Source organism: Gopherus evgoodei, chromosome 13 (assembly GCF_007399415.2).
Source record: "Gopherus evgoodei ecotype Sinaloan lineage chromosome 13, rGopEvg1_v1.p, whole genome shotgun sequence".
Classification (NCBI taxonomy): Eukaryota; Metazoa; Chordata; order Testudines; family Testudinidae; genus Gopherus; species Gopherus evgoodei.
In genome coordinates this window covers 7,809,311-7,822,945 of record NC_044334.1, presented here as the reverse complement: position 1 = coordinate 7,822,945, position 13,635 = coordinate 7,809,311, and the positions used below count along the sequence as shown (strand labels likewise).

Below are 13,635 nucleotides of genomic sequence, written 5' to 3'. Positions count from 1 at the left end.
TAGCTTTGAAACTTTACAATGCAGAAGAAAAATGCTGCTGTCTTTTTTTTTTTTTTTTTTAATAGTTTACATTTAAAAACAGTGCTTTTTTGGTCTCTGCTGCTGCTTGACTGCATACATCCAGTTCTAAATGAGGTGTGTGGTTGACTGGTCAATTCATAACTCTGAGGTTCCGCTGTACCACAGCTAGTGAGTGACCATAATCAATGGAGGAACAAGACTGCCTGATGTGTCAGTGGTACAGAAGAACTAAGATAAGGTAGTGCCTAAGGACTGAGAGTGGAGCCCTGTTGTGCTAGGCACTGTTCAGAATAGTAGATAGCCCCTGACCCTTTGAAGAGTTTACACTCTGGGACATTTACAGTCTCCCATGGTTCTTGGTGAGTTATTTTTTCCCTCCTTATATCCCCCAAGTTCTGTGTTCCATCCTGAGACAGAGTGAACTTGTAAGAAACCAGTGCAATAATAATACAAAAAATGCTCAACATGCAGCCATGTGCTGATCCTATATTTTTCCTAGTACTCCAAACTATTTCCAATGTCGTCATCTTCCTGGTGAATAATTCCAGCCTCAGCCTCATGCAGCTTCTTTGGCAGCTCAACTGTTTTTGTTTTGGACACAAAACCCTTCTGGGCTTTCCCAGACACTGGAAGTTCCACTGGTTATGGATGGCTGCAATTTGTGTTAGACTATTCTCCAGAAGCAGAAATCATCTGCCACTTTCCCTCCTCCACTTTCTGTAGGTGAATAGCAATTTATGATGTCCATTTGCTTAATGGCTCTGATCTGTTAGAATTAGGGTGTATTTGTCATATGGGCAATGCATATATTTGCCGTGCTCTGCATTTCTTTCCTCCTTTACTTTGAGGAGCAGAGTTTAATATGTCAGGGGTTTTATCTGATAACCAAGGCATTCCTATCCCCTGGGTTAGGCAAGTTTGCCTTGTTAGCCTGTTGCAGGCAAAAGTTTAACTGAAGAAGAGGAGATGGAGCAAAAGCCAAAGAAAATCTTCCTTATCCTCTATCGCTGTCTTGAAGGGGTTGGTTTTCCCTGTGCAATTCAGGATGATCTCTGGAATGTAAGTGAAGTTCAGGTAGGTTGTTGGACAAGGTCAGTAAGAAGAGCATCCACTGATGATGCCCAGGTAGAGATCCCTTGCTCTATTGTTACAGTAATCCTTGACATACACAGCCTACTGCTTTTTCGCTTCGAGGGTCCTCCTGTAGTCTGCTTTCTGCTGTTCTCCCTCAAAGACATGACCAGCTAAAAACTCAGCAGATATTTGATTTCTTTTCCTCCTCCAGAGAACATGCAAGTGGCTCACAAATATTAATACATTTAGCTTTGAATACATGTTAGATAAGAACATTATCCTAATTTTACACATGGGGAAACTGAGGCACAGAGTTGCAGTATCCACAATGACTCAATTGCGTGAGTGCCAGAAACTCCCACGCTCCTGATTTAATGACTAGACTACAGAAGAGAGAGATTATTCTTGTATATCCCAGAGCCTTTTCTTTATTGTCAGTCATTTACAATCTGAATTAACGGTAACAGAATTCAGACAGCAGCAGCCATATTGACAGGCACATTTTTCTTTCATTAACGTAATTTTCTTGGTATAATTTAAATGCAAATATGAAACGAACATTTCCTGATTAAGAAATTAAGATTCCGTGATTGGTTTTGTTGTTATGGAGAACAGCAGAAGCAAAATCCTTTGGTGCTGATTCTCGGGTTTTGTGTACAAGTGTAATGGCCATTTCTTTCAAAATGCAATTTGAAGGAGTTTTTCAAATGCAAACTAATCAGCAGCATACGCTAATGAGATGTCAAGGCCAAAACACTCCAGGATCTACTGGGAATGCTTAAAATTAACATTCTTCATAAACTACAGTGGTGATATTCAGAGTCTGGCTTTCATCATATTATTAATGATGCAAATGAGAAAGTTCATATCAAGTAATTGCCAGAGCTAAAATGAATGACCTAAAGAAGCCCCCAGTAAAGACGGTGGTATGGACCAGTAAAGACGGTGGTATGGATAGCTAATAGACATCTAGTTTCCTTGGGAGTCACCCGAGGCAACAAAATCAAAAGGATATTTTGGCTTCTTGAATATCAGTTTTCTAGATTTTTGGAGTCTGTGACTTGAAGCTTTGAATTAATGTCCTGGACTAACAGGCACTGAGACAGACAGTGTGTGTGACTATCTAATCTCTCTCTCTCATGCACTCATCATAGTGGGATATTCGGGCCAAATTCAAGAATTCAAAAGATTGCATTGGTCATGTAAGGACTAGAATGTCCACCCTTCCCTTGGAGATAGTTTATTCTGTATGCCCACCTTGGAAGGATATTCTCATACCTAATGGAAGGTGATTACAAATGTTTAGACTACTTCTGCGTGCTTTCTCCTTACACCAGAGAGACATGTTGTCATCAATTGAAAACAGCCCCCCAAATCTTTGGCTCTACAGCTAATTTCTGCTTGTTCATGTGGAATCCACAATATTTTTAAAAAGTGATTTTTAGCACTTTGAGTCTGGGGTTATAAAGGCCGTAAGTGACTCACTACACTCACTTGTAGAGTAATAGGTTTATGTTTGTCCTGTAAGATGCAGCCATTGGAAGCAACTTGATCACAAAGTTGCTTGTTTTAGCCACTAGGGGACAACACTGTCACATTCGGAGCAGGTCTTCCATTCCATCCATTGGGAAGCAGCAGGCTCTTACCCTAGGCCAGGTCCATACTACAGCGTTAAATCGATTTAAACAGCATTAAATCGATTTAACGCTGTACCCGTCCACACTACAAGGCACTTAAAATCGATTTTAAGGGGTCTTAAAATCGATTTCTGTACTCCAGCTAAACGAAAGGAGTAACCCTAAAATCGATATTACTAAATCGATTTAGGGTTAGTGTGGACGGAAATCGAAGTTATTGGTCCCATTCTTTTACTGAGCTACCCAGAGTGCACCGCTCTGGAAATCGATGGTAGCCTGGGACCATGAATGCACACCACCGAAGTAATGTGCCCTAGTGTGGACGCGTAAAATCGATTTTATAAAATTTGTTTTATAAAATCGATTTTATTAATTTCGATTTTACTCTGTAGTGTGGACGTGGCCCTAGTGAAGTTAGATATTCCATCCGGAAGAGGGTAGTGGTAATTGTGAATGGACGCTGACTGACATGGTAGCATATTGTTGTATAATTCTTTTTTTACGCATCAACCAGTAACCGTGGCTGTCAGAGCAGCTGTCTTTGTATAAGACCTAAGCAGTCTTTCTGCCTGTTTTCTATGTGTGATTGTACTCAGATGACCTCTGCAGTTCACGATATAGATCGATACCTTAAGCCTTTTTACATTTTCAGAATATGCTTATAAAAAATTCCCACAGTGCAGGCATTGTCTACCCCAGACACCAACTCCTCCAGTAGACCCCAGATGGCGGCGGCTGCTCAAAAAGCTCTTTTCCCTCCCCCAAGAGAAGTTTCTGAGTTGCCTTCTAAGAAGCTATTTGTTGACCTGACATGTTTCTGCCAAAGGGATACTCTGCTTGTTTCTGCTATCTTGGGGCTTGGAGCTCAGTTTTAGCCAGCTCAGACTGGAGAATTCACTCCTTACCGTCTCCTATATTAAAGAGCATAAATCCACAGTCTTGGGCATGTCACCTTCAGGACTTCTTGTGAACCCATCTCCAAACCCCTCAGCATCCACTAATTCAGGTTTCTTGTTGCACATGGGGCAAAGCTGATTGCGAACAGCAGATGATCTCATCCATACAATGAGGTTCCAGCGCTCCCCGGAGGAGACAGGCAGGGCCCCATGCATCTGCCCTCCGCGGTGTAGCAAGCCTTGGGATACCACATGTTCAATCTCCACATACTTTGGCACTGGGGTTGGGGCCTTGAAAATAGATAATAAAGCAGATGCTAGGTTACATGAACTGTCTCTTGCTGCTGACTTTCTAAAGCGTTATTATAACTTGCTTTTAGTGCCTTTCACCCCAGACTGTTTTACTAACCAATGATATCTAGGGATCACTTCATACACAACTGAAATGCAGCCACCTCTGGGAAGAAACATTACACTTGGTAATCTGTTTGTACCGTTAAGAACAGGCAGTAAACAGTTCCCAGCTCAAACTACATAGAGGCACATAGAAAGGCAGACTGTAACAGTCCAATAGCAATTCGGCCAGCACATATTAACCTTCTCTTGCTAAAAATACATTGGAAATTCTAATAAAATGACCAGGGCTTCACTTTTCTCAAGTGAAAGACTGAAACTGCTTGAGTCTTTAAAGCATTTTCTCCACTCTTCCAAAGTGAGCCCTCCTGATCATTATTTTAGTTGTGAAGGAGGTAGAGCATTTTACTCCCTCCTCTGATATAATAGTTATCTGTGTGGTCTATTTGAATTGACTCCTGTTAACTTCAATATTTATGATTAATTCACAGCAGTAAAGACTACACTATAACCTCCTCTTACATAGAAAACTGGTGAACAAGATAGTCCTGATTCGGTCAGAAGCAGACAATTAATTTTAGTCAGTCAACTTTTTATATGATCTTCTTTTTCAAAGTACAGCTCCCTACAAGCACCAATCCTCCTCCACGGCTTATTCTAGTTAGGTTCATAACATCAAATAAACCAGTCAATGAAAATGGCCAGGTTTGATCTGTGAGAGCTAACCCTGTATTTTAAGCCTAAGGCTACTTGATGGTGTCATCTTTAACTCAGTTACTCAAAAAATTCCTGAAACAAAGTTAATGGCCTGATCCTACACCTCCGAAGTCAATGGGAATTTTGTGGGGAGCAGGATCAGGCCTAAGTTAGAGAGAGATTCTCAGTACCTGTCTGAGGTCTCCAAAATACAAGTTGCCCTCAGTAAATTCTTTTCCTAGGGATACATTTAATGTGACTTCTGCATTGTCATAGTGAGAGCTCAAATCCAGATCTTCATGTAGCGAGTACTTGACGATAAATGCTTTGTGGCTGTCCAGGGAGCCTCCTCCACAGTCAGGGTAAAGCAGGCATGTTATGGGCTGCAGGTATTTTTCACGCATAGGTGTAATGAAAGCTTCATACAATCCAAGCTCATTTAACAGAACCTGCACCAAAGAGAGAGTACATGGAACACACTGATCAGCAAATGCAACATGGGCGCTTCTGCTATATCATTAGATATGCTACTGAGCCTCCTGGTAGTCATCTTCCCTTCCAACCTTGCTGCTTACATGGGTAAAGATCTAGTGAGCAAAGACACAGGCTATAACAGGGACAATGAGTTCAGAATGAAGAGTGATGTCATGCAGAATGCCAGGAGGATCAAAACCAGCATGGGTAGCGCCAATTTTTACCGGTATGTTGTGCTATTCCTGCTGGTTTTATAGAGCAGTCTTGTCTTGTGTGGCTAAAGAGAACTCCAGTCTCAGGCTGTCAATCCAACCCCTTTCACCAGCACTACATTAATATATAAAATGCTATGTTCTTGAAGTATCAAGTCCCAGTTGTATGAAGTACTTCTACAGCCAAAGCAAGGACTGAGAGGCCACACTTGGAATGGTGTGGTCAGTGTACAGACACTGTTTGGAGGCGACTTTCTAAAGGAGGGCGTCAGAGCATCCCAGAGCAGCGGCAGCAGACTCCAGAAACTGGCTGCAGCTGTGCAGAAAGGCAAGAGAAACTGGGACTTGTAGACCTTGGAGAGGAAGAGACTAAGAGCAGAAGGCCTCATGGGTGGCTGAGGGAAATGAATTCCATTGTGGAGGAGCTAGAGATCAGGACTATTGAAGTTTGTGTGCAGAGCCACAAACTCTGCCTGAACTGTGTCTTTCCTTAGTTTCTTTTACAACCTTTCCTTGTCCATTTGGACACTGCAGTTTATAGTTCATATTGAAGAGATTTATTCTCTTTTCAGAGAGTACAGTTACAATGCACAGGTGACTACAATAAAGACACTGGCTTATGTCCTCTCTAATAAAGCAGGACCTACAGTCCGAACAATAATCCTAATAACCCACTTTTTGCATGGTTATGTCCCAATTTATACAGTAAAAGTCTCTTAAGTGGGACACTCAGGTAAATGGCTAATTTCTCACATCAGATGAAGACACTTACTAAAAACAGACTTGAACCGAATACAGTATTGCAGTAAATATTATGCACGGTATCTCATCTTTATTTTTTAAAACTTTATTTGGCAGCTTCTGTACTTAAAGCAGAATTACATCTTCCATATCAACACCTAGTTAAACATCAGTCAACCCCTGGGCACTATCCAAGTGTGTCCCCACTTATATTAATGCTGCCACAATTAAGTAGCAATCATTGCTGTTCACTATCACTAGAATAATTAGATCCCCGGAATATGTCTCAGTAAAGCAGCCATCTCAGTTAACTAGTGTACATGGTGCTACTTTTCTGAGTGTTTGTTTAAAAGCGGGGTGCTAACATTTTGCCATCAAACTTTTTCAGTAATTGTTTTATTTTTATATATAATATAAAATTTTAAATACAAGATTCCACTAAAGCAGATTCCACTTCACATCTCCTTCTGGCAACCTCCTCCCCCTCCCCATGTACTAAAGTTAGAAATGTAAGTAAAATTAACTCCCTCACCCCTGTGCCTTTTCATTTATGAGTGTCTCTGCATTTGGGGTTTCACATCAGTGTGTGTAATGGATTTCCCAAGATCTTGGAGGGGAATGGACCTTGATACATGCAAATAGGTTGGTCTGATACATGTCACTCACCCTAAAGGCTGTAATAGCACATGAGAGGTTAACTCTACAAAGCTGAGTCTTACCCCATAGTTATTCATAGTGTTTGGCCGGCCTTTGGGCATCTCAGATTGCTCAAAGTTCTCCATCTCTTCAATGAAGACTCGGCAGAATTCCTCAGTGAACACTGGAAGTCGATATATCCTCTTATCTGACCAAGAAAAAGGAGGTGTCTCTTATTAGGTAAAATAGCAGTAGGGACTATCCTTAACAATAACTTTATTTGCCAGAAAACAGTACTCGACAGCAGTATAATAGAGAAGACAGCCTCCATATGCCTCATTGCATGTTTTTTGTTAAATAGTTATTACTACAAGGCTGGACTCCAGGGCATGTTACTTATTGGTCACTGGAAACGGAAAGCCTCCCAGACTTTCCAGGGCAATAGCTAAAAGCATCTGAATGATGAGGTGACCAGGTGATGATGGAGAATTACTTGAGGCATGGCATTTTGTGGGAGGTGGGACATCATCCCTCTAAGGACTCTTCATGCCAATCCATTAGCCCTTTCTGTTAGGAATAAAATACAATTACATTACACTTCCAGCATAGAGCCTTAAAGAGCTGCATAAAAAGTGGATGAGTATTACAAATGGGGGGAACTGGGATACCAACAGCTTGAAAAAGTTGCTTGTACCTGAAAATTATTCCTCTTATGTAACACCCACAATGGGTGTCAATGCAAAACCCCTCTATTTTCCATTTTACTTTTTACACTTTCATTGCTTCCCCTATATATTCTGTCAGCTTCTCCGGGATGAAAAGGCTCCACGGACATCAAGCAAGCAAGCAGAAAAACCCAGAACTTAAAAAAAAATATTCAAGACATAATTTAAAGGGGGATCTACTAAATGGTAATGTTGGGAAATAGCCCATTTCAAATAATCCAAGTGTACGGTGTCCCTTGAACAGATTTGCCGAAGGTCAAACACTGAGTCAGTGGCATGGCCAAAATAGATCCCAGGATCCCAGGGGTGAAATCCTGGCCACTGGGAGTTGTGCCATTGACTTTAAATGGGCCAAGATTTCCCCCATCTCTAACAACTAGACTATGCTGCCTCTCTCAAGAACTTTGATCATGCAGAAGAAAATATCCTAACAGTCTCCAGTCATTTTTCAAAATTACAATATTAAAGAACTGGTTTAGAATAAACAATTCACCATTGAAACGACTTGTGCATATCAGAGTGTGGCCCTACCTACATTGCAGATAGGTCCTTTCACTTTACCTGATATAGAATCAATGCGGCACAAGAGACCTTGGAGATCAGCATCTTGTGATGTGCAGTACTTAACTGTCTCTAAAAACTCGGGAGCCAGAAATGAATCCTTGTGTTAGATGGGGAGAAAGACAAAGAAAAAAAATTAAATGAACACACAATGACTTCATCTCTAACCTTCAAACAGCCACACCACAGGCAGCAGTTGAAATGTAAGTGGAATCTAGGGACCACACCTAGTTTGCATAAAAACATGTATAAAATATTGAAATCATTAAGAAATGCACAAAGCTGTAATCTGCACTTGTACTTTTCTTGGTAGATTGATGTAAATTACTTATTGCTGGAGTTCAGCTGTAATTATAAGCTATAGCTGGTCAGATTTATCTTTGCACTGGTTACACTATGGGCACACATAACCTAGCAGACAGCAGTTCTCAAACTGTGGGTCGGGACCCCAAAGTGGGTCACAACCCTGTTTTAATGGGTTTAACGGACTTGCTGGGGCCTGGAGCCAGCGCCGGAGCCCCACTGCCCAGAGCCAAAGCCCAAATTGCTTCAGCCGTGGGTGGCAGGGCTCAGGTTACAAGCCCCCTGCCTGGGGCTGCAGCCCTTGGGCTTCAGCCCCCCACCCTCCCAGGGCAGTGGGGCTCAGGCTTTAGCCTCCCCAACCCGGGGCAGTGGGGCTTAGGGGGGCTCAGGCTTCAGTCCCCCTCCGGGGGTTGTGTACTAATTTTTGTTATCAGAATGGGGCACAGTGTAATGAAGTTTGAGAACCCCTTGCAGATCAGTGTGTAAACAGTCATGCCTAATCGATTTTTTTTGTTTTTTTTAACCACCTTGCTTTGGGCCAGGATCTCAACCCCATACAGTAATCAGGTTGTGCTATGAATATTACCCAGTGAAGAGCGTGATGCAGAGTGTAGCATTTGTTATTAGACTGACCTTTCTATTGGCTGCTCCTTAAACTCTGTACTGCCCAATAGTCTTCATAATAAGACTTTACGTCTAATATTACCAGCAGCAGTCTGAGCTGGTTCTGAGTCTATTCTCATCTACGGGAATGTAACCATTGACTTCAGTTAAGCTACCCCAGAATAAATCGAGAGTAAGAAGCGAATCACATCCAGAGGGTGTTCTGTCTTCTTCAATAGAGATTTATGAAGATGTCCGAGTTGTGGAAGTCAGTCCACTTTTAAATGAATACAGTCCTGAGACTAGACAGGATTCTGAAGGGCACAAAAGAGGCTTTCCTATTTCAAACTAGATTTCCATGTGGTTACTACAGCATTATTACAGACTCAAAACAGCATGTGTTTTACCTGTAGAACATATACTTCTGGATGCTTTGGTTTGTAACATTGTGAAATTATGGTTTTTCTTGCCAGGGACTGATGATCTAATTGCTTTCTTCTTTGCACTTCTTTCTGAATCTAGGAATAAGTGAAATGATCTTGTTAAGAGATCAAATGCTGGCAGTAATAAAACGTTTCAGTCACTGATTCAAAATAGTAATTTTTGCTGAGTGCATCCTCTGCTCATGTGCACCTTCGGGCATCCTGAATGTATTTCTATGCCTTCAATGGGCCATTAAAGGAGAGGTCTAAGTCACACTCTCATTAAGACAGAAGGATGGGTTTAAAAAACAAAACACCTAAAGGAATTCTACTGAAGTTAACTGAGGCTGCAAACTTTCAGCACCTTGGAAAAGCAGGCTCCTTATTAGGTGCCTACATACGGTTTTAGTTGCCTAACTTTAGATAGGCCACAATTTTCACACCTGAGTAAGTTCGGGCAAAATGAGGGACTTCAGTTGCAGAGAGATGGTGCTCATTAGCGAAGGCTCATTACCAAGTGTTGTTGTGATGGACTACTCTGTCACTTAAGGAGGAAGCAACCCATAGTAATAGTAAACTCAGGCAGCTCTTCCAATTTCATAAACCTCCCAGGAGGCTAATTTTGAGATACCCTTGTGAAAGCAGGAAGCGGAAGAATTATCTGGAGGGTGCAGACACCATTCTGGTCTCCTCCATTCTCCTGGGCCAAAAAGCCAGACATTTACCAGAGAAAGGGGTAACTTCCTATCAAAGATCTCCCTTTATTTGGGCCTATTTGGTAACCAGAGATGGACTTTTCCCTTGAAAGTGTCCTGTAGAGAGCACCTGCTTTTAACAATATCTTCCATGTGTTTCATACCCCATGTATTTCAGAGTAATTTCAGTGTAAATGCATTTTTAATACTGTGTTTCCTTGACATTGATTATAATTTCAGTCTTGACTTGAACTGGACATTGATGCTGGGGGACTCTTGGTTTCCTTATGGCCAAAGAGGGCTGTGGGGGCAATACTGATTTTAAGTTGCTTAGAAATTCTTTCTGATGAAATGGTGCAATAAATAGTCATCTGTTTTGCTGAATACCCCACCCTAGAAGTGGCTGCATTTCAGTGGCGCGCAAGTGATCCCTGTACACAATGTGTACAGTGCTGCAGGATCCTTTGGGATGAAATGGTAAGATCTAAACGCACTACACTAACTTTGGAAATGTGTATTTTACATAAAAGGAGAATGGGGGAAAATCAGAAAAGAGGTGGGACAGAGTGATTAAACCAACAGGAAGGAGAGCAAGGAACCCATTGCCATGGAATAAATGTCAGTGTTAACTTCAGGACTTTGTCAGCAAATGAGGTCATCAGAATATCCAACCTGGCCCTCAGGTGCCAGTAGAGAGTTTTTAATTTCTATGTCAATCCAGCACATCATTTATGTCTGAGTGTGAGAGAGTGTTGGAGGACAGGAGAGAAACCAGGATCGAGTGTTTCAATCCTTTATGTAATCTTGCCTTCCTCTAGCTTTCAGCAAATCGCTTGACCTCTCTTCTTCATTGTTCATACAAACTATATCGCCAAATGCTTTAGCGTTAACCCTGTATATGAAAGTTCCTGTAAATCAAGATGATTCCTTCTGAAGAAAGCCTTCTAGATTAGATCCCTACTCCCACTTAACCAAGCAGACTCCACAACTTGTGGTTGGAAAATTGTAATTAATTGAGATAAGCAATACATATGAAAACAGGTGGTCCACGTGGAGCTGTCTGGACCCTTACAAATGACTTATTGGTAAAATTGTATATACCTCTTCCAGAACTGCATTAAAGTCTTCATCACTCCTGCAGCCATGATCACCTAACACCTGTAATATAGAGAGATTAACTGTTGATAAGTATCATGGATTTTTATGGTGCTCATCAACCTGGCATGGGCAGTGTTGTCAACTCTCCCAATTTTACCATAAGTCTTCTGATATTTGGTCTTTCTTAAAGTCCCAACTCCTGGAATTGTGTGAGAATCTTAGGCTTAATTAAAAAATTATGTTTCTAGCTCTAATCTAATTATGTCATGTAAATCTATTTAGATTTAGCAACAGGTAGAGCGATTGACACAGCAGTCTAGCTCCCTAAGAAACAGTCTGGGGCTCTGATGCTGCAGCCCAAAGTTTGCTTTAGGAGCAGAATTAAAACATAAAACAGACTATGAGCAAGGAGTTTGGATTTTCTCCCCAGATCCTTTATTCTGGGCTGCTTTTTCCTTGATCCCCATATATACATTCCACAACCAGCCATTTGGGGTGCAGGCCATACCCACTAATTCCTTCATCCCCAGTTCTTTTGCATAGTAGCACTACCTGCTGCCAGAGGAATCAGGAGGTCTCCTGGATTCTCAGGCCAGACGATAACTAGCTCTCTACTCACCCAATCCATGGCTATCTACACAGCTAATTTTAGCAGGATAGGCCCTGCCCCACAGCAGGGAGAGGGTATGGCATATCCTCTGCAGTGTTGTGCTATAAGGTTGTCAATTACCTGCCAGCTTTTTTTACATAGTCAGATGGGCTACAATTTGAGTCCCACCTCATCTGTACTGGGACTTGCCAATCTGGGGGGAAATCCCAGATACTGGCAAGATTGGTCTTTTAACATGTTCCTAGAAGAAAGCTCATTGAAGGACATATTTTACTATGTTTGTGTTACAGTTTGAATTATGCAATTCTGCTTTTAATGGTGCTATAGAGATGGGTAGACCTGAAAATTGACCAACATTACCCCAGTGGTCAGTATCCTAGCTGAAGGTCTTGCTTTAGTTACTCTTTGGTCATTTTTTCCCCCTTCTAATATGATTCTAGCTTTATAGGAAAGCCTTATATTGAACATGGAGTTCAGTGATCACCTGTAATATGTTATGGCAATACTCTGCATAGGGCATAAGAAATGGCTGGCTCCCTAGGGGAAGGTACAATATTTCTCTAGTAAAGGCCCTGAACACTACAATTTGTTCTAGCACATAGCCCAAGTGCAGGTCTGTGTTTTCCAGTAACAGCATTTGCAACACAACTTTAATGGAAAGACTTGTGGGTGTATTTTCTTTTAGCATGTAACTGTTCTGAATATATATTTTAAAGGGAAGCGGTGTTGTCTAGGGAACCATGAGTTAGGAGATCTAGTTTCTACTTCCAGCTCTGCCACAAATTTGTGGCTTTAGGGAAACTAAGGTCCATATTAAGGAGTTTAGCAATCTATAAAATAGGGATAAGGCTTTCCCAGTTTTTCAGATGGGCTTAAAATAATCTATGGCAGTGCCATATTAATGAATGTTGCATTTCTACTTATCCACTTCTTGATGGAGACTGTTGTGTTAAATAGCTACCAGCTCCTGCCTGCGCCCGAGGTGGATGCCCGTCAGAGGCAGGCAAGAGGCCCGTGTACAGTCTGTGAAACATCTGGGAATCCTCTGGGATGAAGTGGTGCAATAAGTGTTTATTCAAAACCTATTTTGTCTGCAGCTGTAGGGAAGATCCGGCTCCAAATGTAGCTGAATTGGGGGGGAGGGGTGACCACCCAGTACAGCACCTGGGATCCACCAGTACAATGTAAGCAGCAGGTACTGGTGCTTGCAGGGGTACCCATCTGCTTTCCCCAGCCAGGGACCCCCCACCCTGCGGTGCCTGAGGGGGAATCCCCAGCTGCCCCCTCCCCTGTGGGTGCCGGGGGGCGGTTACCGGCCCATAGTCCCTGCGGAGCTGCGGCTCGTCCCGGTAGCTGACGTGCAGGCCGTAGCGCCGCAGGAACAGGTTGTCCGTGTGGAAGCAGGCGCAGGCAAAGAAGCCTCGGGCCGGGGACCCGGCCCCCGTGGACATGTTTCCACCCGGACTGTAGGGGACGTGGCGGCGCCTCGGGCTGAGACGGAAGCCAGTGAATGGCTGTAAGGGCAGCGGGTCCGATAACCAAATGGCTCCGCCGGGAACCAACAGGCCTTGCTTCCGGTGGCCGCTGCTCACACAAGGGAGCGTCAACAAATAATTCGGGGAGCGGGAACGAAGAAAACGGTGCTTTTTGCAGGTTTCTCAATCTTCTGTCTCCACACCCCAATTTAAAGTGTCTCTTCCCCTCCTTTTGCTTTTCTTCTGTTCTGTTTTCCTTCTCTTCCTCCTCTCCTCCTCCACCCTCGCTGAGATCTCCTGAATCACCCCCATGGTATATTGAGAGCTCTTGGGAAACAGTGGGATGGAAAGGGGCATCTGAGTTGTGGGTGGGTGACCCTGACCCCTGTGCAAGGATTAGAA

The 13,635-nt window shown here is 42.6% G+C and overlaps 1 protein-coding gene across 1 annotated transcript; it reads right to left on the bottom strand.

The window, feature by feature from the left end:
• Positions 1 to 3,053: 3,053 nt before the first annotated feature.
• OGFOD2 (2-oxoglutarate and iron dependent oxygenase domain containing 2) lies at positions 3,054 to 13,276 on the bottom strand. The gene is made up of 7 exons (XM_030582800.1): positions 13,072 to 13,276; positions 11,152 to 11,208; positions 9,341 to 9,451; positions 8,028 to 8,127; positions 6,825 to 6,949; positions 4,870 to 5,127; positions 3,054 to 3,919 (listed from the first exon to the last, which is right to left on the bottom strand). Exons 1-7 carry the CDS (start codon positions 13,207 to 13,209, stop codon positions 3,644 to 3,646), a joined length of 1,065 nt encoding a protein of 354 aa, XP_030438660.1. The 5' UTR covers positions 13,210 to 13,276; the 3' UTR covers positions 3,054 to 3,643.
• Between the last annotated feature and the right edge of the window lie 359 nt (positions 13,277 to 13,635).

Excerpts from the sequence above, each read along its gene's own strand:
- OGFOD2 (XM_030582800.1), bottom strand. The coding sequence starts at position 13,209 with ATGTCCACGGGGGCCGGGTCCCCGGCCCGAGGCTTCTTTGCCTGCGCC. Across the intron at positions 8,128-9,340 it reads CAGAAGTATATGTTCTACAG|GATTCATTTCTGGCTCCCGA; the intron begins GTAAAACACATG and ends ATCTAACACAAG. Across the intron at positions 6,950-8,027 it reads CCGCATTGATTCTATATCAG|ATAAGAGGATATATCGACTT; the intron begins GTAAAGTGAAAG and ends TTTCTTGGTCAG.